Genomic DNA, 27,663 nt, shown 5'->3' on the forward strand with positions numbered 1-27,663 from the left:
GGTCTCTGGGAGTTGTCGCCTCAGGCTCACTTTTTCAGAGCGAAAGGTTTCCAGGAGCCAAAAATCAATGTTAATCTGAGGCCACCTGGGCATGTAAACACAGCCATAATGGAACTGGGTACACCCACACACACACACACACACACACACACACAGAGGTGATACACACCTACAGAGAGCAAGGAACACACACACACACACACACACACACACTGCTCAGGGATCACATGAACTGCAGCCGAGTGTTTCGTTTTCTGCTCACATGGCTGCAGGCTATCAGAGAAGCTACGACAAGATGAGCCGCCGAGGGAGACGGGAAGGAGAGAGAGATCTGAGAGAGACAGTAAAAGAAGAAAATACAAGGACAAAGACGGAAAACAGTAAAGGAGACAGCCGGGGAATAAGGGAATATCTAACAAGAGCGCTGTTCCTCCCTCCAGTCGAGCTCCTCTTCTTGTAGCTGGGCTCCTCTGGAGGAAGCTCGGAGGGGTAAACAGGAAGTGGCCATGTTTGGAAACTCATCCCACCCACAGCTCGAAGGTCAACGCAGGAAAATACACACCCAGGCTTTGAAAATCAGGTCTGCGCTGTGCCTGACTTCAGCAATTTAAAAAGAGGTGCCCTGAACGGCTTTACATCCCGCCGCCGCTGTTCGACATCTGCTTCCAGGAAAACAGAAGACTGGAGAACATCTGAGGGACGCTCACACCTCCACACCTCTGAAGATGCGCTCTGCTTTCTGTAAATAGGCCGGAGCGTCTTCTGATTGGTGTCTGACCCCGATCTGGAGCCGCGACACTGGAAACACCGATTATCAAGTCTCTACAACACCTGGCGGAAGAAGTTTCTGCTAATTGGCTCAAACTGCAGGAGAACATTTCTGCAAGTTTATCTCCTGAACTATAAACTTATTCACTCCTCAAAGCAATATAAACTCAACAATTACATCTATAATCAGGTGTTTACAAACCTGATCACAAACCTGCTTTCATCTGGTCACAGGAAGAACAGTCAGACTGAAATGATTAAAATGGCTAGTAAAGATTTTTTTTTTCAGGACAACAAAAAAAGAGGATGAAAAAAAAGGAAAGGAAAACTTATTAAATAAAAAAGGTGAAAAAACTTCAAAAATGGCAAGTACAGCTCAAACTGCTCTACAAACTGGAGGTCACAAACAAAAAATGGCCACAAACTAAATGCAATAAAATAGGTCTAATTTGTACCTATGACACTTCATGAATGCAAACTCAGTTTTTGTTCATGTAGCCATATTTCTTCTATTCCCTTTCTGAATTTCAGATAATTTGCATAGTTTGTGGCTCCGTAAAAAAAAAAAAAATTAAAAAAATTTCGGTGGAAAATCCTGAAAAAATGACTGGTTTCATCCATATAAGCCTACAATCAATGGATGCACACACACTTTATCCTGTTTGCACCTGAATGCATCAACCTGCCATTCACTGTTTCTTTAAAGGAAGATGTTTCTGGAGTTTGCATGTTCTTTCCGGTCATTTCTTCAGGGTACTTCAGACTGTAATGAACAGGCCATCACGGATGATTGCAGAGCCGCGAGGAGCCGAGGGGCTCCTGGAGAAAACTGTTACCAAACCCAGGGAGTGAGCTAAAACCAACAGATTTCCTCTCCGGGGCAGCTGGATATCTCCATCAAATTTCAAGGCAACCATCACAAATTCATTACGGTATCTGTGCCCGAGAGGGCGAAATGACTCAGAGCGGGGCTGAGAAAGACAACAGATAAGTGAGGAGAGCCTTATTTCCAGGAGGCAGAGAGGTGTTTTGTTGAATAATAATGGCTCCTTTCAAGCTGAAGGACGGCTGCGGAGAGGACTGGATATATGGAGAGACGGACAGGTAACATAAAGAGACGGCGGGAGAATGGAGGGAGGTCAGTACAGATCACATCCAACCCTCTGGCTAATGTCAGGCCCGGTTACTGTATATTTTTCTACAAACACACACACAAAAGACACACACTCACATTGCCTGAAGCAAATGCGTTTAGCCTTCCTGAATAAAATATTAAACAATGCGTGGTCAGTAGAGAGAATCCAGCTTAAAGCAGAAAATCATGAATAATCCACAAGAAGCCAGACATTGACGGAGGAAGCAGAGGTGGACTGGTAACAAAACATTGTGTTTTGGTTTTGGGGATATTTTTGTCATTATGTGATATGAATCACACTTTTCTGTCCTTTTCTTCTGCTGAATTCTGTAACAGCCAGGAGGAATTCAGTACAAGTAAAGCTAAATGAACATTAAATGACGGAAAGGCGAGGTTTGAAACAGAAGTGTCAGAATTTCACATTATGTGGATGATAGATTAAACTATATCCCAAAAGGAATGAGGTCCAGAAATAAGACTTCTACCAGTCAAAAGAGGAAGAAAAACCTGCTGTGACAGTTTGGATCTATGAACAGAAGTTGATTGAGAGTGAAGCCTGTGAAGCCTGGTGGTCAGGCTGCTATCTAAACACACGTATTAGATAGTGGCTTAATGTAAGTGTAATTAGCAGCACGGTTTGATATTCAGACGATTAAAATCTGGATTGCAAGAGGAGCAGTCCAGTCAAGAAAAGTGTCTCTAAGTCATGAAACAGGCCCACTGTAGTGTGTCTGCTGTAAAAGTCAGCTTTCACACTAATTAAATTTACATTTGGTGAATGGATTCATCAATGTTGCTGAAAGCGCTCAGAAGCCAATAAAAGAAAACTAAATACTGATTACAAACTGGCAACGTATAGTTTTTCAAACAGTAACCATGTTGCAGTTTAACATCAGGATAGGAAGGAAATGTTGGATCTACCTTAAAGCTGCTGTAGGCAGGATTTTGCTAGTCAATGCTAATTTTTCTGTGTTTTCTTTGGATTAAATGTTAGAGTACCCATTGATAATCCTTTAGGAGTGTAACATAATTGCACTACCGCGAGGGCGCAGCGTTTCCATCTGTCTCTGTTCTGAGTTGAAAAGGAATCTCGACAGCTCCAGGTATCTTTGACCAACCAGAAGAGCCCCTGAGGCTCTAACCGTGATTGGTCGAGGGGCGTTCGTCGCACGTTCTTGTGGGAGGGGCTTAACTTGCGTAAGGGCGTGATGTCAGAGAAAACAGGACAGGATTGGCTGTGCTGGGTTTCAAATCGCCATCTTAGATGGGTCAAATCGCCATCTTGCTTAGGTAACCCTAAGCAAGATGGCGGAGATGCGGAATCCTGCCTACAGCACTTTTAAGTCACGGCTACAAAATGAAAATGTAATTATGAGATGAGATGCAAGGAAAAAACAAGACTATAGTCCCTTTGTTTCCTTTTTTATCAGTTCAAAAAAAAATGAAACGTGACTTTCTGTAATTTCTCTTTTGGAGCCTCATTGAACATTTATTCTACTTTTTCATGATTTTATTCCAGCTATCAGAGAAAACATGAAAGAACAGAAAAATACTTGATGTCAATCTGAGGCCCGGTTTAAGTTTCGAAAACGCGCCATTTATGTGTTTTCATGCAACTCCGGAGGCAAAGATGGACACAAAATGCCAAGCAAGTTTTAAACAAGTCCTAAAGGGCCTCGTATCTCACTGGCCTGGAAACCAGGTGGGGACTGAAGTCTCCATTAGAGACGTCTCTCAGACCTGCTGTAACAAGGAGACTGAGGAGACGTTGCGGCGACGTCTCCACAACGCTGACTGACGCTGCTTGAGCCACCTGACACCTCGGTGATAAGACATGGAAGTCGCAGCGACGTCCCCGTCAGTGAGATCGACTCCAAAGTCACATGTACGTACAACGCCGCAAAGATACACAGTTTAATATAGAAGAAAAGCAAAGCCATTAAAACACATAAAGAAAAAACTACAAAAATATAGTTAAAAATGCAGTAGATAGAAGAACTCTTGCCTGTTAAATCTACATGTTTAACAATGCACAAACTGATACTTAACAACAAAGTCGATGCCAAACACGAAGCACAAACTGGCCAACGTGTTTCTTTTCGTTTTACTGCTGCAGAGTTTGTGTTAGTTGTATTATTATGCAGGCAACGAGGAACAAAACTTTTTCTAACATCTCTGACATTTACACAGTGAATGAGAAAAAAGAAGGGGGGAGTTGTTTGAGCAATAGATGTAAGGCCATTTTTCCACATGGCTGAGTATTTACAAAAACCCATATTTCCCCCGCTACGTTCCTAAAAAAATGTTTGCATTTACACCAACCAACACAAAATCCTGGAGCAGTCGGAGACGCTGACGTCCAGGAGGCTCACTGTGGACTTGACCACACACAACAGACTGGTCCAGATCTGCTCCAGGGTCTACAACCTGTGGCTCCTCATCTCCTCTGTAAAGGCTCCGCAAAGCTACCAGGTTTTATGATTTGTTTTATTCCTATAACCCTAATCTTCTGGCTAAAAATTTTAGAGCAGCTCAACTGGTTAAAATGTCCCCTAAAGGTCCTGAATCCCTGGAATCAGTGGAAAAAACAGAACTCACAAAATATGTAGAATTGTCAAAAACAATTATAACACTTTAAAATCACTAAAACAGACAAAAAAGATAAAACCATGGAATTAACTCCTTAAAAAAAATGTCCAATGTTCTAAACTATACTCATGAAACATGTCGTCTCATTTTAAAGGTTAAATCCTGCAGCTCCAAACACTTCATGTGGTAGAGGGGAGGTCAAAGTGTCTCTGTGGGTCACTGAGGTCGCAGACACCTGGTCTAGAGAAATGCTGAGGTCCAGCAGGAGGAACAGTAGCTTCAGCAGAGCGACGTAGCGCCTCCTGATGGCTGAGCGCTTCCCATGGAGCTGAAGTCTGTCTTGATGGAGAGTTTCAGTGCTGTCCTTCCTGCTGTAGTTTTCAGTCTGACGCTTAATCCAACCCTGTTCTCACTCACACGTCGTGACTTGTGGAGTCATTTGTCAGACGTGTCAAACATTCAATAACTTCCTCTGTTTTCTTTCACCTGCTCACACCCGGGTCGCTCCAATACCCAAAGGAGGGGTTGCTTACCTCCGGATGAAAACGGCTCATTAGCATGAGCGTCTCTGACATTGTTATTGACAACATGACTGATTAAAAATGGAAGAGCCTCAGCAATATCTCAACACAGTGGTTAATGACACATTAGCTTCACAGCCAGCACTGGCACCCCCCAGGGCTGTGTCCTCTCCCCACTGCCCTTCTCCCACTGCACCAACAACTGCACCTCAAGGGACCCGTTTGAGAAACTCCTGGATGACCGGTCTGCATACAGACAGGAGGTTGACCAGCTGGTCCTCTGGTGTCGCCACAACCACCTGGACCTGAACCCGCTCAAGACCATGGGCCGGCAACATCTCTGTAGACCCCTCACACCCCACACACACTCTTCAAACTCCTTCTGGCCGTCCAGCGTTACAGAGCACGGCATGCCAAAACCAGCAGACACAGAGTCAGTTTCTTCCACAAGGCCATGACCCTGATGACCTCTCAGTAAACAGTCTCTGTCAGTCAAGATTACACTTAAAAATACTCCACTACCCAAGAACCCTGCCCGTCGCACATCACTGTAAATACTGCGTTAAAATTGGTATTGTATATACTGTCCTCTCCGGCTCTTTCCTTTATAAATGTTCATACTATTGTAAATATTGGGACTCCCTGTTTTTCAGAATGTTTATATTTATTTATAATTCTCTTCTATCCTGTTGTAGTTTGTTGAGAGAGAACAAAAGCAGGAGTCAAATTCCTTGTCATGCACAACCTTGGCCATTAAAGCTGATTCTGACTCTGATTCTGCAAACACATTGCTGGATTCTTTGGTTTTTTTAGGTGGAGTCCCCAAAATAGCGATGAGGAGGGACGGGATCCATCAGAGTGTGGACGGTGCAGCTCTCTTATCTGGAAATATGACCGATTTCTTTCCACCCTGTGATTCTGGAGGCCCTGCTGGGAGAGACCTGCACGGAGCCTCTTTCCTCGCTCACTCTGCAGGCTGTGATGTTTCACTCTGACATTTCCCAAGAGAACAGCAGAAAGTCTGCTACTCTGTGCCTGGTTCTGCAAGTTTCTTTCTCTGAAAAGGCAGCCTTTGCTTTCCGCCGGCTGCTAAAGCGCTCTGAGATGTCTGTGTTGTATCGATACAAATCAAATCGATATGAATTGATCCTGCGTGGGTGAAAACTACATTGCTGAACACCACCCTCACGGTTGTCTTCTCGAGCGGCTGTACTCACTGGACTGCGGCAGCATGGAGGTGTACACCTTGGGGTCGATGGTGCCCATGGGCGGAGGCAGCAGCGGGTTGGTGAAGCTGCGCAGCGGGTGGCTGGGCCGCACGCAGGCGGTGGGGATGGTCCGGCTGCCCCCGGCCTGGGCGTCCTCCGCGGCGGCCGGGGCGGCGGGGGCCCCCGGGACCGGCCCCACCGTGGGGACGAGCTCCCCCGGCGGGGCGGCGGAGACGGGGATCAGCGGAGGGGCCTGCTGGGGCGGGGGCTGCTGCTGGAGGAGGGGGTTGGTGGAGGAGTCCGTGGGTATGGCTGATCGCGGGGAGGCGGGTTCAGAAGCAGCGGGAGGATGAAACGAGATGAAAGATGAGCAGAACGGGCAGAGGGAGGACAAAAGACAAAACAGCCAATTAGTCCCAATCACACAGTAAAGAGTGAACACTCACTTTAGAGGAAGACATGAAAAGACGAGCCTACACGGGAAAACAAACAACCTGACTTCAAAAGTGTGAATATTCTGAGAGGAGGTTGTTTTTATAGGCGGTCTCTGCTTTGATGATGGAAGTAATACAGACACAATGAGAGATCACTGCTGCTGCTGCAGGACGGCGAGAATCAGACACGTTTCCATCAGGAACGGAAAGACATGAAGGCTTTCATGTGTGTCTCATGACCTGCCGTGTTTCAGAATATGTACAAATCCAACTTTAAATGTAGAAAGAAGGCGTCCCTGAGGAGAAGGATGATTTTCAACTTTTGATTCTTCATCAACAACCCATCAAAATGATATTTTGGGTTTACAGGTAAATTGAAATGTCAATTTTTAATGAAATGCGGCTGCTAAGCTCACTGTGTAATGAGCTAAATGAAATCTGAGATGCAGTTATCGTCAAATGGGGAATAAACACTGATTTTACTGTATTGTATTAGAAGAAAACAGAGTTATCGCATAATGGCAGTGAAAGACTGATATTATCTTATTGAACACTTTGGGCTATTATCATGTATAAACATCAGCGCCGGCTCGTCCATTAGGTGATGCAGGCAAATACTAAAGGCGCCAATGGCGTCCGGGGGGCGCCGCACTAATCTAACACCAGCAGAGCGAGCTGATCAGTGCATAGCATTGGAAGCTTTGATCGATTAACTGACACATGACCCTATCAGTCAGCTCAGAACCTTTCTCCTCGTTAGATGAAACTGGGAATTTCTCGCTGCAACAATAGAAAAAAAATGGTGGAGTTTTTTCTGTAACGTCACTACTGTCACGTCTTGTGACAACATGAAGTCACAACACGGCGTGGGCCGAGTGAACTTCTTCAGCCTGGGAAATCTGATTTCATCTCACACGCCGGATGACAGGAGTCAGGGAAAAGAACAGGAACTTCCTGCTCTGAAACCTGCGTCAAAAGAGATGAAACTCTTCGTGCATCTGATGTTCAAGAGCGAGAAGAAGAACAGCTGTAACTACATTAACAGGCTGAGAGATGGAGATGAAAGTAAAGAAATAAAACGCACCACATGAAGGAAAGAATACATAATATTACTGCTAATACTGAAAGAAAAGTTCCGTCCTCCTAAAAAAAACCTTCCGATTATGTTAAGTTCTTATATGCACTGAAAAACATGGAAAATGGAGGTTTCAGCTCATTGAAACGTATTCAAAACAGGTCAAAAGTGTTTATTTAAAGCCTCTTAAGATGTGGAGGTTGTGAAGGGTTCTGATTGGACGTGATATCGACTGATCAAAGAATTAGCTCTGTTGAATGAAATGTCACATATCCGTGGCCGCGAGAATACAACACTGATTACTTAGAGCAAAACAAAATGCCAAATGTCGCCTCTTCCGGCAGGAAAATTGCTAACATTAGCAGCACATCACAGAGAATTAAAAGAGGCACAATAACCTGGGCCGATATGAGAGGCTGGGATTATTAGCTGCTGGGTGTGATGGGAGGGGAAGCAGACAGGCAGTAATTACCTGCAGGTCGCTGTGTGTTCATTAACCAGCCGAGACGAGAGGAAGCCGGGAGAGGGAGGATTCTCCGCCTCCCGCCCGGCACTCGGGTCAACAAATCACTGGACTCACACTAATACTGAGATCCAACAACTACTCTGCATCGTGTCGGTGGCAGGGCTGCGATCGTCGGGGAGGGGGAGAGATTAAGAAGGAGCAACAGCGGAGAAACGATGGCGGGTCATAGATATGGGGGGAATAATGATCTGCACCCTCCATCCTCGGCACGCAGACATCTCATCACCGGCAGCAGTCAGACATGACAACCACCCTCCATCCCGTGGTGACGGAGATGAGAAATGGGAGGCAGAAAATAACACGCTTAAATGACACCTCTGCTGTTTTTCTCTTTCATCGTAAGCTGCTGGAAACCGGGAGAGCCGCCGATCGCTCCGCCAGCCGGGTGGAGAGCGCCTCCTCCACCCTCTGCCACATCATTAAAACTCGGTCTCTGTCTTTGTGAATTAGCGGAGCAGCATCTCAATCCCCCTTTAGTTTCTGTCTTTCTTTGGCCTGTGCAGTGCTTCCTGGGAGACGGAGTGCAGACAAACGATCAGGTCATGTTGTCGTCTTTTAACGACTTAATAAATGTGTTGATGTGAAGTCCGGGGGTTCAAGAGTCTCCACATCTCAAGTAGGAATCCAGATCAGTTCATACTGAAGACAGAGCATGCTTTTTAATTTACATGTTCAAAATAAAGACGTCAAATCAAGAGAAGAAGAAGAAAAAAAAAACTATTTACTAGTGGTGCATGGTGACAGAGCCCGAGTGTTTTCCCTGAGTTCCACTTTGGGAACTGTTCCAAAAAGTTGCGTTTTCAGTGGCTGCTGTCTAAACACACCACCTGACAATTGTTTATTTTCACTTTAAATCGTTGTTTTGTTAAAAGTGTTCCTTAGAGAAACAGACAAACTTTCTCTGGCTCTTTGTGAATACTCCAGGTTAATCAATTAAAGGAACTTTTCCAATATAAACACACATTTCCTACAAAGAAACTCTCAACACCCACTGAATGGAAGACAAATGAATTCGCTCCTTAAAAGTATGAATTATGCAGAAGTAAAATGGGAGGCAGAGCTTTCAGCTATCAGGTTCCTCTCATGAGGAACCAGCTTTTCCACTGAATAAAACCTACATTTAGAGCTGCTTCAGGTCAGTCTGGAGCATTTTTCTAGTGAAGCTGCTGGAGGTTTAGACTGCTGGTTTTCCAGTTCTGCTTCATCCAGATATGATTCATCTCCAGAATAAACAAGTGCTCACTTACCAACCTGGAAAAGCTCATTTATGCTACATTTTTGTCAGAATTTAGAAGAATGAATCTCATTTAGTCCAGAATGAAACACGAATACAGAAAACATGAGAATGCAACATGACAAAATGAAAGCTGAAGCGATGTGAAATGAGCAGACGGTGCTGAAGCTGGTGGGATAGCCTCCCTGATGGGCAGTATTTCACTGACTGTCTTTAGCCCCTCCTCCACCCTCTTTCACCCCTCCTCTGCCCTCCTTCACCCCTCCACCCCGTTAGTTCAGACAGCCAGCAGCGATCGGCCGGTTCAGGGACTCTGAAGCGTCTCTGCTGGAGTGAAATCACTGATACGAGCCAAGCAGGAATTCCACCATTATTGAATCACTGAATTACCGCTCCCCACCGTGGCGTTAAGCATTTAGCTCCGGAGCAGTTTGAGGCTTCATGTGGGAGACGGAGAGAGCTGCAAAGGTCACAGTCCTCCGTCTACAGCTTTTTATAGTGACACCAAACCGCGGTACTGTATGAAAATCAGCAGAAAGCTGACTGAGGGTGAAAATAATCCTCATTTAATTAATCAAAGCTTTGCAGCTCCATGGTGTGATCAATGATTTATGTGTTAATGATGTAACGGAGACTAAATAACATGTAAGATCACAGCGAAAGCTTCAGCTTTTATTTTGAAACTAAAGGCCTCTAATTGCTCTGCTGCCTCAGGGTTAGCCGTTTTCTACCCGTCTGCAGCTGAAGGAGCGTTAATCACACTGCAGGAAGATTCATTTAACTGTGGAAATTGTTCACAGTAATTGTGTGTGCTGCTGTCCTTTTGCTTAATATTTTGTTGATTTATCCCCCACATCACTGCTGTTTTTGTTGAATCCACGCTTCATAATCTTCAGAAATACAGTGAAAACACTGTAAAGTTATGGTGTCAATGGGAATAAACCTGGATCAGATGGATTAATCAAGTCTGACGTGTGCAATGCAGGGAAAAAAAAATGTTCACCTTCAAGAACAACTAAACCATTACAGAGCATCTTCTCAAGACAGAATGAAATGTGAAGTTTTGTCCATGGATGTGATCATGAGTGGTCTGTTCGGATGTGGTTTGCTTTTGAAATTTTTATATGAAGGTTCATTCTCTGCTGAGATTTTTACTCCTAATTTCCTTTGTTTCACTTCCCGACCCGTCTTGTCTAATCTCCATCTCCATCTAAATATGCTGATATTCTTTAATAGCGCTGTGTATCTCGCCAGAGACTATTTAAAGCTGCTTGAATAATTACTCTTCTTCTTCTTCCTCCAGGCTTCAGAGCATCATTTTAATGAATCCGTCTGATAAAAAGTAATTATGAGATTTGAACTCACATTCTCACAGCCATATCTGACACTTAAGTGTGAAATAAAGAACATTGGTGCCACTTTGTAGTCTGAATGTGAATTTATCTTGACTTATTTTGGTGTGATATAAATTTTCTCTGAAATTTCAGGCAACAAATAACCTGTTTCTGTGTGACAGTACAGGAAACACATGTGCCATCTGCTTCTGACCCAGTTGTCCTCTTGTCAGTTCCAGCAAACTAGGGATCGACCAATCATCGGCCGGGTCGATTATGGGTGCTGATATTCAGCATTTTGATGCATATCGGCATCAGCTTCATTTTTAATCCGACGGCTGATAAGAGATCAATATGAAACGGGATTATTTTAAGCTGCATCTCTCTGCCTGGGGTCGCTGCTCTGCCTCCAGCATCGTCCCGCCCACAGCACCGTCTGATTGGTCACACTCAGAGCTGGCAGGAGTAACAGCCAATCAGCAGTGAAAGCTACAGCAAAGTACCTGCAGAGCCACGGATATACGTGCATAGAGCCAGAGACAGTGGTGGTCGAAGTACTCAATTTCATTACTTGAGTAAAAGTACAGATACTACCAGTGAAATAAGTAAAAGTTGACAAATCAAACATTTATTGAAGTAAAAGTAAAGAAGTATTTGCTTTAGAAAATACTTAAGTTCAAAAAGTAAATCGTTTAATACTGTAAATCATAATTCAGCACTTTTTAAATTCATAGATATATGAAGAAAGAAGAAAGATTAAGAACAGAAGAAATGTATGTAAACTGTAAACTGAAATTTATTTATATTTTGTCAGTTACCAGCCAGTGGTAATCACATTCAGATAACCCACCTTCAACTTTGTGCAACACATTGCAAAATAAGGCTAAAAGAAAAATAAAGCCAGAGAGCAGGAGAGTCTTCTACATCAGTAAATGAAACAATTCACTAAATGGCACCACCAAAACAACACAAGTCGTCATCTTCGGGTTCCTAAAACTTTCATCCAGCATAACAGCGGGCACTTGAGCCAGATGGCAACACTTCCTGCATGTTTCAGTGCCACCTTCTAGTCTGGAGTTTGAATAACACTGCTTTGTGGTTGATTTTAAATAGAAAAAAATGAAGAGCCTTTTTTAAAATGTAGTGGAGTAGAAAGTATGATATTTATTTGCCAAATGTAGTGGAGAAAAAGTAAAAAGTACTCAGAAAAAATTGTAGTCAAGTAAAGTACAGATCCTTAAAAAATTTACTTAAGTACAGTACTTAAGTAAATTTACTTCGTTACTGACCACCTCTGGCCATTGATATATGTGCACAGACGAGGGAATAAGCGTTATCAGTGAGACAAGCTGTGAAGAGAAGAGATTTGTCTCCTGACTGGCAGAATTCTGCTTTCCACACAGACGTCATGCCGTACAACACAGAAAACCACAACATCCGCACATTCACTACGCTGTGAAATATTAATGCAAAATTACCAGATTGAGTTGTTAATGCCAAGATTGCTAAGACGGAACTACTTACTAAACATGGCGTCTGGGCGTAGTGATTTCAAAAGAAAAAGTAGTTCCCAGTATTTGCTTCAGTGTCGTAACGCTACAATATTATTTGTTGGTGTTCCACAGTGTAGTGAATGTGTGGATTATAACGTGTTCACCAAAGTGTTTTGGCGTTGTTGGATTGTGTATTTGATGAGTTTGACGAGGGGAACCGAAAATACCATTCACTTCCATTGTGTCCGTCCCGAAAACCTTCCCCGACTCACCTCTGAATAAACAACAGCTCGCCCTCACAAAAAAAGTAAGTACACTGTTCGAAATGACTAAGGAATTGTGCTAAATGGGCCAATTTGCCAAAATGTTGAAGTATCCCTTTAAGAAAAAATAAAAGTCATACTAGCTTAATGCTAACTTGGATGGAAAAACCCATTGACATGCTATCAGTTAGCACAACAGTCATGGAACTTGCTGGAACCAAATAAACTCAGCAACATTTCACTTACTAAATACAAAACACAAATCCTAATTGTTTAAGTACTAAAAGGCAGATATTTTCCTCTCTCAGAAAAAGACGAACAACAATGAAAAACGGAAAAATCTGCCGTTAGCCTACAAAACACAAACAGGAAGTAGCTATGGAAGCCTAAGAGGCTTTGTATTATTCAAAATTTTGACACTAATATTTTCACTTTAACTACAAATGAATATCGGCTGTAAATATTGGTTATCGGCCTCCTTGACTACCGATAATCGGTATTGGCTCTGAAAAAAACAATATAGGTCTATCTCTATAGCAAACATCTGTTTACAGTAGAACACTTCAAGTGATAAATCAGAACCTGATGGAGTTCAATAAAGAAAATTGTGCCACAAAAATAACTTTAGCTTGTGATTTTGACCAAACAGATATTAAAACCAGACTCGACAAGCAGCTGAATTAACACAGTTTCAGACGCTTCGACATGACAGTGTGACAGACCTGTCAGGGAAAAAAGGACTTCTGGAAGCTGATGGATCTGAAACCCGTTATTCTCAACACTTCAACCTGAGCACAGCCTGCAGGACAAACAGCTGCTTAAACACCTGAATGCTTCATTGATGGATGATGTGAAGATTATCTTCACCATCCGTTGAAATCTGCTGTCCCACGGTCAACAACCTCCTCCAGTTACTGCTTTTTACAGCTTGTTTTGGAGTTTCTAGTGGCTGTTGTTGTTTGTTTGAATGTGTCTTTCAGTGAATCTTGGTTTTTTTTTTATCAGTTTTTGTCACAAATAGAAGGAAGCAGCAGCAGCAGGAGGCGGCGAGCTGCTGTCGCCTGCTGTGTGTCGCTGTGGGTTCATCACCGGGAGGAGGAGCGGAGCGGAGTCGTACCTGGAGTGTATCCTCTGTCCACGGTCAGGCTGGGGAACGGCATCGGTCTCAGACTGAACTTGCTGTGGGAGAAGCCGCAGGACGGCGAGGGCAGGATGCCGGGGTACTGAGAGGAGTCCAGGGCAGGCACCGGTATGGCGCTGACCACGGCTGAAACGCAAGAGGCACAGCAGTCCGTCAGCGGCGGGCGCCGTGCACATAAATCCACCCGGCCGGGCCGCCGACACGGCCGACACGGCCGACACATGTATCAGTGTGTCAGCACAGCAGGCCCGAGGCGGCGGCAGGACACAGCGTAAAGCAGAGAGGACAGCGACAGGCTGAGAGGGAAGAGGCCCGAATGCTGCTGCAGAGAGGCGACAGACAGGAAGGGATTTAAAACAAACCCACAGGAACCAGACAACCAGGCTGCGATGCTGCCATTACAGCCATTCCGGTGAGGCGTGCACGAGGCGTGCACGTTAGCCTGTGATTCGCCTCGTTAGTGCAGCTGTGTGTGGCTGCGGCCCTCATTGGGTTTAGCCGGTTTGTTACAGATGCTAACAGGCCAGCTGGCAGACACAACACCTGCTGATCGATGCTAACACTTCAGCTAATATCTGTCAGCGCGCTGGAGACGGGACAGTGAGTGTAAATCAGCCATCCAGCAACGCTGAGAGTCTGCCACACACACACACACACACACACACACACACACACACACACACACACACACATAATCTGTTTGAGTTGTTTTCACAGTTCATACTTAAATAATTGATCACTGTGGTTTGGGGATAATGGAGTGGTACTTTTCGCAGTTTGGGAGACTGATTGGAACAACAGGAAGTGTGTTGAGATGAAATATGTCATTGCATCCAGTTCGGTTCATGTCGCAGACTGATTACGAAGCCAGGCTACAAGTTTTGTGTCTGTGTAATGATGAAACCAATGTAAATGGAGTTCACAAGCAGTGACATCTTGATCCCGTTTCTTTTATTAGCATATATTTTTTTAATTTATGGTTGTTGAAAAATTAACACATTTTTTTCTGCAGTTTAACACAGTTAACTGCCAACATTACATGACAACCTTTTGTTATGAACAAACTATCTCAGAACAAACCGTTTGTCGTGAATAATAGATTTCAATTTAAATAAATCTGTTTTTCATTAGATCTACAGTCTGTCTGCAATGTTAAATAGATCAGATTAAATAACTACATATATCCAAGCAGATTCTCATCAATACTTTAGTTTTAGCTCCTTTTCACCGATGGAAAACTTTCCAGCTCCGACCAGGAAACAGTGAAGAGACACCGAACCTCAACGATTGTGGTTCACGTTCCATTCAGAATGAACTCCAAAAATAAGAAACGCATCATTTCTTTTTCCTGCTTCTGGTTTCTTCCTCTTCTGAAAAAAGCAGAACTGATTAAACTAAAACCCCATCGATGCTGCCATTGATCGTAAAGTATCGATGAGAGCAGAGCTGTGATCAGCATCTTTACGAGTCGTATGTGTGTGTGTGTGTGTGCTTCTGTGTGAGTGTGAGTGTGTGTGTGTGTGTGTGTGTGCAGTACTAGTTACTGTATTTGTGTTGTGACCATTTAAAGAGAGGCTGGTTCGATTGGTCTGTGAGATGAGCAGCGCTGTTCAATACGTTCACTGATGGACAATATTGATGCAGTGAGGCAGAAAGCTACAGGTTAATGGCTGTGTGTGTGTGTGTGTGTGTGTGTTTATAAATGCAGATAGGAGAATCACCATCAGAGATGTTCTCCGCTCCACAGCAGAGGCTGCCTGCAGCTTTTCTTGGATTTACTCTGAGTGTTTCTCAGACTGGACGACTTGTTCATCTCGGCAGACATCAGAAAAGATCCACGGCGTTTTCAGCTCTTCATACTGAGCTGAATTCACTGGACTCTCATTTCAAGACGTTTTTTAAAATAATTTCTTGTGATTTTTTGAAGAAACAGCATGAACAATCAAAAGTAATATGTAAAGATTCTGTCAAATCTCTTAAAAAAATCCGTGACTTGACTGAAATCATACATATTTTACTATTTCTGGATCAATACTTCTTTTCTAACTACATTGCTGGGGGGAAAAAAAGAAAAAACAAAGGGGGGAATATAGTAAAAAGCAGACAGAGCGTTATGATGAGGGCTTCTCTGGACCTCCACGGTGAAAACAGCAGCTGCAGCAGCTTGATCCAGATGTGTCACCGGTTCTACTCTGCAGAATCCAAACTAGACTGCACAGACCCAAAGCTAGTTCATGGCAGTGATGCTGAGTCACAGACCAGCTGCAGACGTTCAGATGCAATGTGATGAGAGAAAACAGCAGCTTCACATCAGCTCACACCAAAACAGCCTGTTGTTCAGTGTGACAGACACGCTCAACTGCCAGTGTTAGTGGAGGAAGATGCTCTATAATCTGGATGTTTGCTCTTCTTGAAGAAAGATTTATGAACTAATGATAACAAGAAAAAGCAGCAGCAAAACAAACAGACAAACCAACATGCTAATGCTAATGCTAATCGCAGCTGTGAATCGAGGTTTCACTGTAGCTGCTTTCCTGTTACATTCAGCCAGACTCAGATTAACGAGGTCCTTCAGTAAACACACGTTTAATCAACTAATAACAGAACTGCTTTTCATTTGAGACAATGCAGCCGCTAATGCTACCGCTAAAGCTAACAGCGACCGCTGCTCGTCTGCTCTCAGGTGGATGGAAAGAGCAATCAGTTACACACATATGAGAAAAGAATAGTGGGCTTAATATTTTTCAATTTTTATTCTGAACACTGGTTTTTTTTTTTAATGATGATAAAGTAGCTTTAATGAGTTTTAAGTGTCACTTTGAGCAAAGCTCCATTGTAGCTCAGTGATGAGGAACAATGCATTTTGGGAGCAGCAGTGATAAAAGAGGCTATTTACTGAGTGGGTAACATTCTACTGACAAAAGGGGCTTCGCTGCAGTCTGGAGGCCTGCAGGATGGACGGGGTCAGTCCGGATCGCGCTGATGAAACCCACCCCGATTCACTGCGGTTTTCACTGAAAGCTCTCTCTGCTGCGTGACGTAAGGCCTCGCATGTGAGCGGACCTGAATAGAACTGCTGTGAACTGACTCAGAGCCACACTTTCATTTTTCTACCCCCCAGATTCCTTTTTGTTTTGGATCCTGCTCATCCCCGTCCTCAGATCTTCTCCCTCCTCCGAGTCCTTCTGAGGGAACACGCGGGCTAATTACCCCTGTATGAAAGTCTGCGTCGGTGCATAATTTCTCAGTGTGTCTCTTCAACTTCACTTCTGTCACTGCCTGAAAGACTTTTCACATCTTCACTCTCCCCCAGAAAGACAGAGGGGAGACAGTCGGCTTGACCTGAAGACACCCCAAACCGCAGTCGCGTCATGTTGACACGGTCCGACAGAACCAGCAGCACTGGCTCATGTCATGGGAATCCTTCCACAACGCATGTAAGGATCAGGTATTCGACTGGAAACTTTCCCCTCATTTTTAAAGCCGCTGTAACCAGAGCAGGGCGAAACCTGATCAGTGGACAGGAGAAAGACAGGAGGTGCTGATGCAGCAGTACCAGCAGCCACCATGGGGGGCCAGTGTGTGTCCACTGAGTGTAACTGGCTGAGACATGAAACACACCCGTCCTGGATGTGATCTGCACTGTGAGATCCTCCTGCCCGACAGCGCAGCACTCAGCTGCAGAGCTGCGTCTGAAAGGCTGCATCCTGCAGGAAGGGAGCTCGGCCTCACGACCTCTGACCTGATGCGGGGGGACGCTCAGCAGGCAGCTCTTCAAAAGGTTTGGTGGAAAATGTGAAATACTGAACTGTTGTAGACAGTTTCAAGTATTGATCATTTTCCTCCTCTGTGCTAGTCTCCATACATCACTACAGTCTCTCTGTTTGCTATCAACTGTTTTTCTCCAACATTACCGGGGAAATGGTCTCCGGGGGGCTTTTCGCTCAGTGCTGCCCCCAGTGGAGGTATGGAGTAACATTCATAAAGGACTTTTAGAGGTATGAAGGTAGAAACAAGGGCAAATAACTTCAAATCCATCACAGGAACTGCACCTGTCGCTTCTCTAGCAGGATTTGGAGCCTCAGCAAGTTTTTAGCATCTTTCCATGAAATCATGGCAGCACTGATCAGTGCTGCCTCCTGCTGGTGACCTCTGGTTCTCAGAGCAGGTACTGTCCTTTTAGCTTTTTGACATGTTGCAATATGTTCCTGCATGTTTGAAAACACTGAGTTACAACACTGAAGTGAGCCTCAGCCTTCCAGCTGAGTCCAATGAAACAATCATCGCTGAGAGAAGAAACCTCCTGCAGGCACCTGAAGACGTCTCATAAAGCTGGATTTGCCGATACCCGATCGATCAACAATCACCAATATCGGCCCAATTCTGATATCTATCAATCCGATTGGGGCATCTTTAGTACAAACCGCTTGTCAACGCCAGATTTCATAAAATGATGACTCATGAACTGAAGAAATTACACAATAACCTGTGTTTAACCTCAACCACTCAACATGTAACACACACACACTTACGCGTGTTGCTGGGCTGGGGGTCCATTGGTATCATCATCTTGCCTCGCGTTCCCCTCCTGGCCGCCAGGGAGCGCTCCAGAGTGGAGATGCAGCTGGACGCCTCGTCAGCGTCGGCTCCTGCACAACATTCACAGCAAATCAGTGAAAGGCATTTTTTTTTCCCTCTCTGCGTCTTTGGCGAAACACACTAACTTTAAAAATGAGCACAGCCATTCTCCCTCAAGGAGAATGGATTATTGATGCATTTCCACTCGACACATTTGTTTTGTTCTTCAATATTGATGACTCAGGGTTCATTATACAACTAATTTAATCCAGGCTCATAACAGGTATAAATGAGTTATTCGGCACCATGACAGAGAAGAAAAACCGTCAGAAAAAAGTGCTGTGCACTTTGTGGAGCTATAATAAAACATAAATGAACATTAACGTGAAGCAAGTCCAATCCTTCGTACCTGAGTGGCTGCTCTTGCTGCCCATCTGGCTCTCTGATTGGCTGTGAGCCACCTGGGGGAGGTCCTGACAGGACTGGATGGGCGATTCGTGTCCTGACGGCGCCACGCTGGGAGCTTTCTCCATGTTCTTCATCTCCATCTCCTCGTGGTGGATCCACAGGTCGGGGGGCCTCAGGTCCTTCTGGCTGCCTTTCCTCTTGCTGGCACTGTGGCTGGCCCTCTTCCTGCCGGGACCACCAGGACAACACGCTCAGAGGGGGCAAACACCTCACACACCCTCACACTGACTGAGCTCGAAATATTCGCCAATACAAGTAAAAGTGATCGTTTACCACATTTAATCTCACCACTTATTTACATTTACAGTTTAAAAGTAAGAACAGGAATCTGTAATACTATTTGTGTGCACTGGGGGGCAGTAGTGAGCCGTTACATACAGTTTATGCTATTCCTGTGTCAGAATCATTGTTTTACACCCATGGCCTGAAGGATGACAGATGCGACTCTTTGTACCATCTGGTGGCCTATCATGGTACTGCAACACCGACCGGGCCATCACTAGCTGGTTAGCTCAATAACAGTCCGATTCCTCTTACGCTTTTGACCAGCGATGTTATTCTATATTGTAAAATAGCAGTAGAATCATATTCTAGAAGTAGGAAGCACTCAAAATTATCTGACAATACTACTCAGTTAACAGAGTGTAAATATCTGTAATTAGTTACTTTGACAGCTGGTGAGCAGAGACCAGGAGGACGGTGTTTTATTGGAGTACTGCCATTTTTGGATTTTGACACGGGGAACTGCTTTTATTTTCAAAGTATGAAGGTATGCTGTATGCTGATGAGAAGCGCCAAATCCAGGTGCTGGTTGAATGAGCTTTTTTTTAGCTACTTGAAAGCAAAAACAATATCTTCATCAACCTTGATTTGCCTACCTCATTAGAAATATATGTTAACGTAAAAAACACTTTTATTTTGGATAAACTTAAAGTAAACTCCCTGAGTTGATTTTTTTCAGAGCTGGGTCATGAACGCACCATAGTGATGTAAAATGATTGGGGTGACACTGTCTCTTTCTTTTCTCATCTTATTTCTAAAAACAAGTTTCTGAAAGTTTTCTTTTTTTGAGTTTTAATGAGAGCATCTTCAGGTTAACAGGACCTTCGGGTGCAGTTTGTTGTGAATGTGGTGTTGATGGCAGCAGATTATTTTCACAGAGATCAAAGCTATTTCCTCCAGACATCCAGACTAAAACTACTGTTATTATCCTTAAACTCACTACATCATGTATTTTATAAATTTGTTATAAACATTTTAGGACGATGAACCAAACTAGAACTGATGATTCTGGTATCAGACGTTTGACCAGCCTCCCTGGTCCGGAGCCTGGGAACGGGGCGGTCTTACTTCCTCTGCTGGGCGGAGGAGCGGCGGGTGCAGATGAGCGCCACGATGACCACCACCACCACGGTGACGGCGCCCACCGACACCACGATGATGACCAGCAGGTTGCTGTTCTTCTGCGGCGTGGCGCTGCCGTGAGGAGGACGCATCTGGCCGATGGGGGAGCCTGGACACAAAACACACCGCAGGTTCAGTTCATTCAGTCTGAAAAGATTCAAATCGTATCGAACAGATGCTATGGCTAAGTAGTCACTTCTTTAAAAAGCAGTTATTATAGCCCACTTTACTTTCATCACTTTTAATAAATCATCTGTCTGACTCATTTTGAGCTTATCGCTCACTGATGCATCTGGAAAATTGAAAGTTCAACATTATTTCTGAAAATAATTTCATAACTTTTCATCGTTTTTAACCTGTTACGTCTGAGCCGTAATAAAGATAATTATAAATATGCAATTCAAAATATTTCACGTTGTTCACATTAAAAATTATTGGTTGACTAGTTGTATTTGTTTTGTAGAGAAGGAGCTCCTTATGATCTCTATTAATAAGCTGAATGACAATGAAAAGAAGACAAACGCTTGATCAGTGTTAATTAGCTGTTTGCCCCAGAGGAAAAAAAATAAATATAAAATGTAAAGCAAATGTACATAAAGGACGTTTATTCAGCAGAACAACAGGATGTGTATCTGCTCTAATAGATAAGGTAGGACAAACCTTCGGTAAATCATTAGTTAATACAGCATAAAAAATAAGTGGCACCAACACAGAACCCTGGGGAACACCAGTTGGGTTCACGTGGTGGACCTCGCATAATTAAATGGACTCCAGCATTTCAACTTCATTCATGTCTTTTCTCTATACAGTGTTTTTTCTCGACCTGTGTGAGCGAAGTTATCATTTGAACAGGCTGGAACACAAAGCTGCTTCACCAATCAACAGGCATTGTGTGTGTGAGAGTGTGTGTGCGAGAGCGAGTTAAGACAGTGTGTGTGAGTGAGAGTGTGTGAAGAGAGTGTGTGACAGGTGTAACAGGGAAAGAAGGGAATTGATGACACACTCATTAAGACGACCTTGGAGCAGAGAGACAACACTGGGACACATGAGGGAGCTCTGGATGGAGACGAGAGACGAGTGGAAGAAAAGAGAGGAGTCGAACAGAGGAAAAGAGTGAAAGAAAAATGAAGAAAGAAAGAGAAGCGTGGTGTGGAAGAAAGACAGACCTGGAGACATGAGCCTGGCATTGAGTAGAGAGGAAGGAAGAAGAAGGAAAGAGGGCGGGAATGGTGGACGAAGACAAGAAAGGACAGGAATCCTGTCTTTCCCTCTCCCCCCATATCTCTTTTATTTCTCGCTCTTTCTCTCCTGTTCCCTCCCTCCCTCTCCCTCTCTCTCTCTCTCCATTCGCTGGTCACCCTCAATGAGCAGTACAATCCATCACCTCTTTCAGCTGCAGCTCAGGTCCACAGTTACTCATTTTTTTCCTCTTTAACATTAGATTTCATCATCTCCCTCTTTTCCCCCCTCTCTCGATTTTTTTCCCTGTAAATAATTAAATTGCAGGTGAGTTTGAAGCCTTTGGAGATGTTTTTCTGCCTCCAGTGTGGAGCCGGAGGGTCACCGAGTCGAGGGTCTGACCTCTGCTGTCAGCAGGAAGTGACATGACAAACTGAAAAGCTCCTCCGCTCCCACCGAATCAATGGCTCACCGCCGCCGCTCCTCCAGGATCCACACTTCATTCCAGCATGAAAACTCACCTTTTCAAAGGAAAATAAATCGCTGGTTTCCACTTAACGTCACTTGCCACTCAGGGAGAGAACATGAATAAGTGGTTGCTGTGCGGTCCCAAAACAACCTGAAATAAGTGGCCTGTTCCCACCAGATAACAACGCTTGTTCCCAAAAGGCAACAACCTGCACAGCCGAGGCCACTAGAACTGTTCAAAACTGACCTGATCTCCCGTGTTTGATATTTCAACTTATGAAACAGCATTTTTTTAGCTCATTTTGTTGCGGTAAAATACTTTTTTCTCCTTTTTTCCTGTGTTTTTGTGGCATCCCTTCACTGAAATGTTGTAACTGGGATTTACTCCTTCGCACCAGGAATACTGATTGGTGGAAGTAAACATGAATTTTAAAACAGATGTTTGTGTGCTTTGTCTTCCTTTCTAATTGTTCTGTGATTAAGAATTAGGACTGCTGTGGCTGCTGATTCAATAGCTTCACATTAAATTGGCACCTCGGTGTTTTGGGACCAAAATAGTAATTTTATACTTGAATTATCAACAAATTTATACCCAGGCTGATGGTAAAAATCTAAAACCATAAACCGAGTGTTGAGAACAGTGTGTGCACATTAAGGTATGTGTGAGACCCTTTTGGGTTCCCAGTTTATTGAAATGTGTTCTCTGAAATCTCACTTCAGGGACTGAATGAAAATCAGTCCAAAATGATGAATACTGAGTTCAAACAACAGGATTAAAGAATAAGGAGCAGGGAATGGAGACTAGACCTCCTCAAGTCCTGCTGTATGGAGGAGGAGGATGAGAAGGAAGGACCTGCAGCTGGTGGGGAGGGATTCTGGAATTCTCCAGGTTTCTCGGGTATCTGTACTTCGGTGTTTAGTGTTTTTGCTTTTTTACTTTGACTCTGGACATTTGAGTCCAAACATCTGTACGTTTTGGTCCAAATATCCTTCAAACCAGGATTATTTATAGCGTCGATGAATATAATTCAGTGTCAGTGAAAAAGTCAGACATGACCAGTTCCAAGAATGAAACTGCAGACTGGGCAATTTAAGAGTGATCAAACACTGCTGAGCGTTCAAAAAGCCTCCAACTAAACAAAGATTTTCAACACTGATGACTGAAATACTGATGAGCAGAACCTTGATTTTCTTGGTGGAATCTTCAGAGCACGTTACCATATATTCTGTAGCCTCAAGCAGACCAAACATCAGAAGGTATAAGCTGAGTTGTTTATTTTTTACAGAACTTGATTTTTCCTGATTACAGATTCTTTTTAAAACTTGGCGTCTCATAAAATCAGAAGAGAGCATTTTAAACTGATGCTCTTTTGCTCGCGGACTCCGTGACATGAGTCTTTGGGTCAGTCGGGTCACCGGTGTTCATCTGACACGTCAGTGTTTCTTCAGCGTTAGCTCGCAGTTTATTCATCTGTTTGTTCAAACCCGCCTTCATAAACACATCGGGTTTAGTCCACGCTGTTAAAAATGGAAGATCCATAACCTCTGTTGGATGGACTGAGTGTTTGGACCTCTGGAGATATTTCCATGTTGAGATTTATTCGTACACAGCAGAATCTGCTGTTACTTGCTGGAATCATTGAGATAACATCTTCCTCTTTTGTCCCCTGCTGGCTGCATTAAAGGCCATCGGCATCCTGGATCCTGACCGCATGATTCTATGAGCATTTCAATTACAAGGGACACAAATGTCAAACTGGCATTTCAGATGCTGGACATTTCAGAAGCTCTAACTGAAATCCATTTGCCCTGATTATTAGTTTTTATGTTTATTTATGTACATCTGTGGTTGTTTATAAAGTGCTATATATGTTAAATAAAGTTGAGTTGAACCATTTTCTCATTACGCTGCTGTAGGTTTAGACTTCTTGGAGACCTTTACTACTGTGTGTGTCTGCAGGTTTCCTCCTCGTTTGACTGATCCCCTCCTTGTCCGCTCGTGCCTCAGACACTCATGTGGAATTGTTGGTGTTTTCTTTATATTTCAAATGAAGTCTTGTGTGATTGATTTGGCATTTTATGTGTTTATAATGTTTATCACACATAAAAATGTGTTTTCAGACCTCCAACATGTTTCAGGTCAGGGAGTGAACACTTTCAAACACACTTCATCTGGGAAGTCAGCTTCACCAGTGATAGTGTGTGTCTGTTTTCTGAGAAATTCCTTCGAGGTTTCCCGCGAAGACGTTATGCAATTTGACTGTAATTAGAGAGGAGATGAGACACATGGGCTCACATGTAAAGCAGCTTCTCAGCACGGCCTCATTCAAGTTTGTTTCCATAATGAAAAGCCCACAGTGAACCTCACCTACGCATGGAATCTGTTGCTGTACGATTACTGTGAGTGAGAATTCAGAGTTTATTATGATTAACCAGGATCTCGGAGTGTGTGAAGTCCTGATGAAGACGCAGCTGAACATGACAAGCATAAGCGACGGGAGCAGCATCTGACAGCAAGTCAGAAATGACCCGCCAGCTAAAAGCGTGTTAGCGACGAGAAAGGCAATGTTAACAACCTCTGCTGAGATGCCCTTGAGCAAATCAGCGAAAGCCCCCATGGCTCGGAGGGAGTGCGCGCGGAATAAATCACAATCTCGCAGCAGTTTGGCGTGGAGCCACGACAGCAAGCAACAAATCAACACGAGGATGACAGAAAGAGCAGAAATGCTCACAAAGCCTGAGATTCCAGCCGGGAGACGAAGCAGAGCACAAACAGAAACAAACAGAGTCAGCAGAAGACGACGTGATGCCCACTAATTTTTATCTTTTTTTTTTTCAAATGTATTTTTTTCTTTGTGGACAGAAGCACGAAGCTCTGAGAGGAAAAAAAAATCAAACACGAGGTCGATCACCGGGGTAAAATCCACAAACAAAAGACAAATCCGCACAAATCCACACACCTTTTCTGTGGAGGAATCAGAGGAAGGAAGTTCACATCACCGAGGCTTTAATGTGAACTTCACACGCAGAACGACGGTCACGCTCGCGCACGTCGCCTCTTTGTACTGTTCTCCAGTTGCCTTTGGGTAAAAAGCTTTCTGTGAGGACGGAAATTCTGCTCAACGCTGCAAACCAAACCAATCAACTCTCCTTCACAGACGGCAGAACCGGGTGGGAGAATCTTTCCAGCCTGTTTTCTGCAGACAGGAAGCGAGAAGGTGAAGACTCTGACAGCGCTGCGACAGAGCCACGTCGCCGTTTGACCTGCACAGGTGGGGTCGGAGGTCAAGCGGCCGCGCGGGTCGTTTGTCAGGCCAGAGGAAGCTCGGAGACACCAACGACGACACCGCCTTTAAAATGAAATACCGTCGCACTGATGAACGAGGCTGCGAGCTCAGGCCAGTGGAGGTCAAAGGTCAGCTGGGGAAGATTTACTGTCACCTAAACACACACACACACACACACACACACCGCACTGTCCTCCACTGATAGTGAATCACCGTCTGATGCAGACCCTGACCTCTGACCTCTGTGGAGTAGGAGACCAGTGTGTGTGGAGTTATGAGCGTTCCCGTCAGGGACAGCTTCGCTCTAAAAGTAGCAACATTAGCTGCGCATGTGCTAAAGAAAATCATATCTGGAGTTGACCTTGGAAACCTGCCCACTGCTTTTATTGTGAAGGTTTGTGTGTTTGGAGCGTTTGTGCCTCCCGGTAACGCTCTGCTACGACTTACACTGTGGACAAGAACATATTTACAAAAAGAAAATGTGAATGTTTTTCATGAAACATTGCTTGAAGCACATTTTGGTCCATATCATCACTGTGCCTGACGGGAAGAGGGAATTATATCTGCATTTAATCGAGGAGGACCGACTGCATGTCTCCAGTTTTAATCAATATACACTTATTTGATCATTTCAGCACAGCAATTTAGAGGAATTTCTGAGGAATGCAGTTAAAATGAGCTCAACGTTACATGAAGGGAGGTGAGCCAATCATTTATTGGTTTTGGAAAACACTGATCAATGGATATAACGTGTGTACTGGAATTAATGTGAGCCACAAAGTCAGTATGGAAAAAGAGACCTGTAAGATAAGATAAAATAAAACGATATGACGCTCTATTCATTTTAGATGAGAATTTGTACAGAATCAGCTTCACTCAGACTCACATGAGGATTTTTTTTTATAACTTATTGTTCCCATCAAGAGCATTAAAATCATTTCCAGCATTGATTCTACCATTCAGAAGATCCCAAAAACATGACCATTACATCAGTAATAGTGATTTTTAGGATATCTGTGATTAAAATGGCACAAATTAAAGCTACATCGATATTCTAAAAGTGAAAATGTAATTGTTTTATCCTGAACATAATTTAAGTTTTGCTACATTTTGTTTTATTGCTTCATTAAACATTAAATTGTAATATTTCCCTCCCTCACTCTGCGATGCTGTTGTTTTTCATTTTCCTAACAACCAGAAGCCGATGATTGATTTTACACTTTTCTTATAATCCAGTTTTTCCATGAAGATGGCTGGTAGTAACTCTGACTGATGCTGAGAAAGTGGATCTAATTAAATCCTGGAGCCGGAGGCCAGACGGTGAATCAGAGCCCCGTCAGGACGGGACGGGTTCAGGATGAAATGTCCTTACCGTTGATGCTGCTCCTGTCAATCGGGTTGGTGTCTGATGGCCAGAAGGTGTGGTCTCCTCCTCGGCCTGGATGGAGGAAGAGGAACAGGTTTAGAAATAGAAATCATCATCAGGATTTAGAAGGTTCAGAGTCGGACGTTTCATCTCCGCCGTCTGGCTCTCCGTCTCGCTCTGTCTGACGCAGACTTTGGGTTTCAGTCCCAGCTCTCCTTCCCTTCCAGCCTGAGCTTTGCCTCGCAGTTTCACAGTTTCTCATTACGTCTTTCCAGACTCACTGTCTGTGGAAAGAAGCTCTTTATTCTTCTTAACCCATTTCCTAAACAATTCATGAAACCTTTCTTCCCCGTTTCATCTAATGATGGTAACACTGAAAATTTCTGACTGGGACAACAGCGTCAAGCTGTGGTGAGTATTTTTGCCTTGGAATTACAAGACCTGGCCTAATCCTGAGTAATAAAAAATGTAAGTGTAGATGGTACATTCAGTGTAATAATGGTGATAACTTTGTTGATTATCCCAGACTGGAACCAAGTTAATAATGAAGCAAGAGAAACACAGCACTCAACTAAACCTAAAGTCTCAATAGTGTATCATCAGCGAACAATCAGACTTAGAGTCACTTAAATTGACTTTCCTCCCTCTGTGGCTCCTTTTGTATTACTTTATTCTCAGAGGTCCATTGTATTCAAACCGTTGTATTCCGTTGTATTCAAACTTCCACTGGTGAGCTCTACTGTGTCTGCGTCTGTCCCGTCTACTCCAGGCCTGTCTCAGGGAAAAGATCAGCGTTTCCAGGTTCTGAGAGAAGCTGGATTGAATTGTTAGATTCAATGACGCTCAGTTCGTCGGGATCAGTTTTCTGCTGATGTCGGACACAGACACAGACTGTTACGCCGGTTCAGCTCCATTACGACAAAGTGGGCAGAAACAGGCCTGGCTGGAGTCAACACCGGAGGAAGTGTCAGTGTTAATTCCAAAGCCAGAGTTAACAGCTTCCTTTCTGTGCTCCAGCAGAATGAATGGAGTCGACGGCACATAACAGGAGCCACCGTTCTCCCACACACTGCGCTGATTAGGCCCACTGAGAAGAAAAACAGGAATGAACTAATTATTTTCGTGCACGTACATGGAGGAAATGTTATTCAGACCTTGGTCCAAATGATTCTGTGTATTCTGTCTCCTGTTT

The 27,663-nt window shown here is 43.9% G+C and overlaps 1 protein-coding gene across 1 annotated transcript in view; it reads right to left on the reverse strand.

The window, feature by feature from the left end:
* Window positions 1-27,663, reverse strand: part of dcc (DCC netrin 1 receptor) — a 204,948-nt gene that overhangs the window by 15,538 nt on the left and 161,747 nt on the right. Inside the window, exons 22-27 of the mRNA XM_030084631.1 lie at window positions 26,478-26,543; window positions 20,118-20,280; window positions 18,709-18,932; window positions 18,254-18,370; window positions 13,698-13,847; window positions 6,231-6,533 (exon numbers count right to left, since the gene is read on the reverse strand). Of these exons, the coding sequence (XP_029940491.1) occupies window positions 6,231-6,533; window positions 13,698-13,847; window positions 18,254-18,370; window positions 18,709-18,932; window positions 20,118-20,280; window positions 26,478-26,543 (1,023 nt within the window). The remainder of the gene's footprint in view (window positions 1-6,230; window positions 6,534-13,697; window positions 13,848-18,253; window positions 18,371-18,708; window positions 18,933-20,117; window positions 20,281-26,477; window positions 26,544-27,663) is intronic.

The sequence above is a fragment of the Salarias fasciatus genome, assembly GCF_902148845.1.
Source record: "Salarias fasciatus chromosome 7 unlocalized genomic scaffold, fSalaFa1.1 super_scaffold_4, whole genome shotgun sequence".
Lineage (NCBI taxonomy): Eukaryota > Metazoa > Chordata > Actinopteri > Blenniiformes > Blenniidae > Salarias > Salarias fasciatus.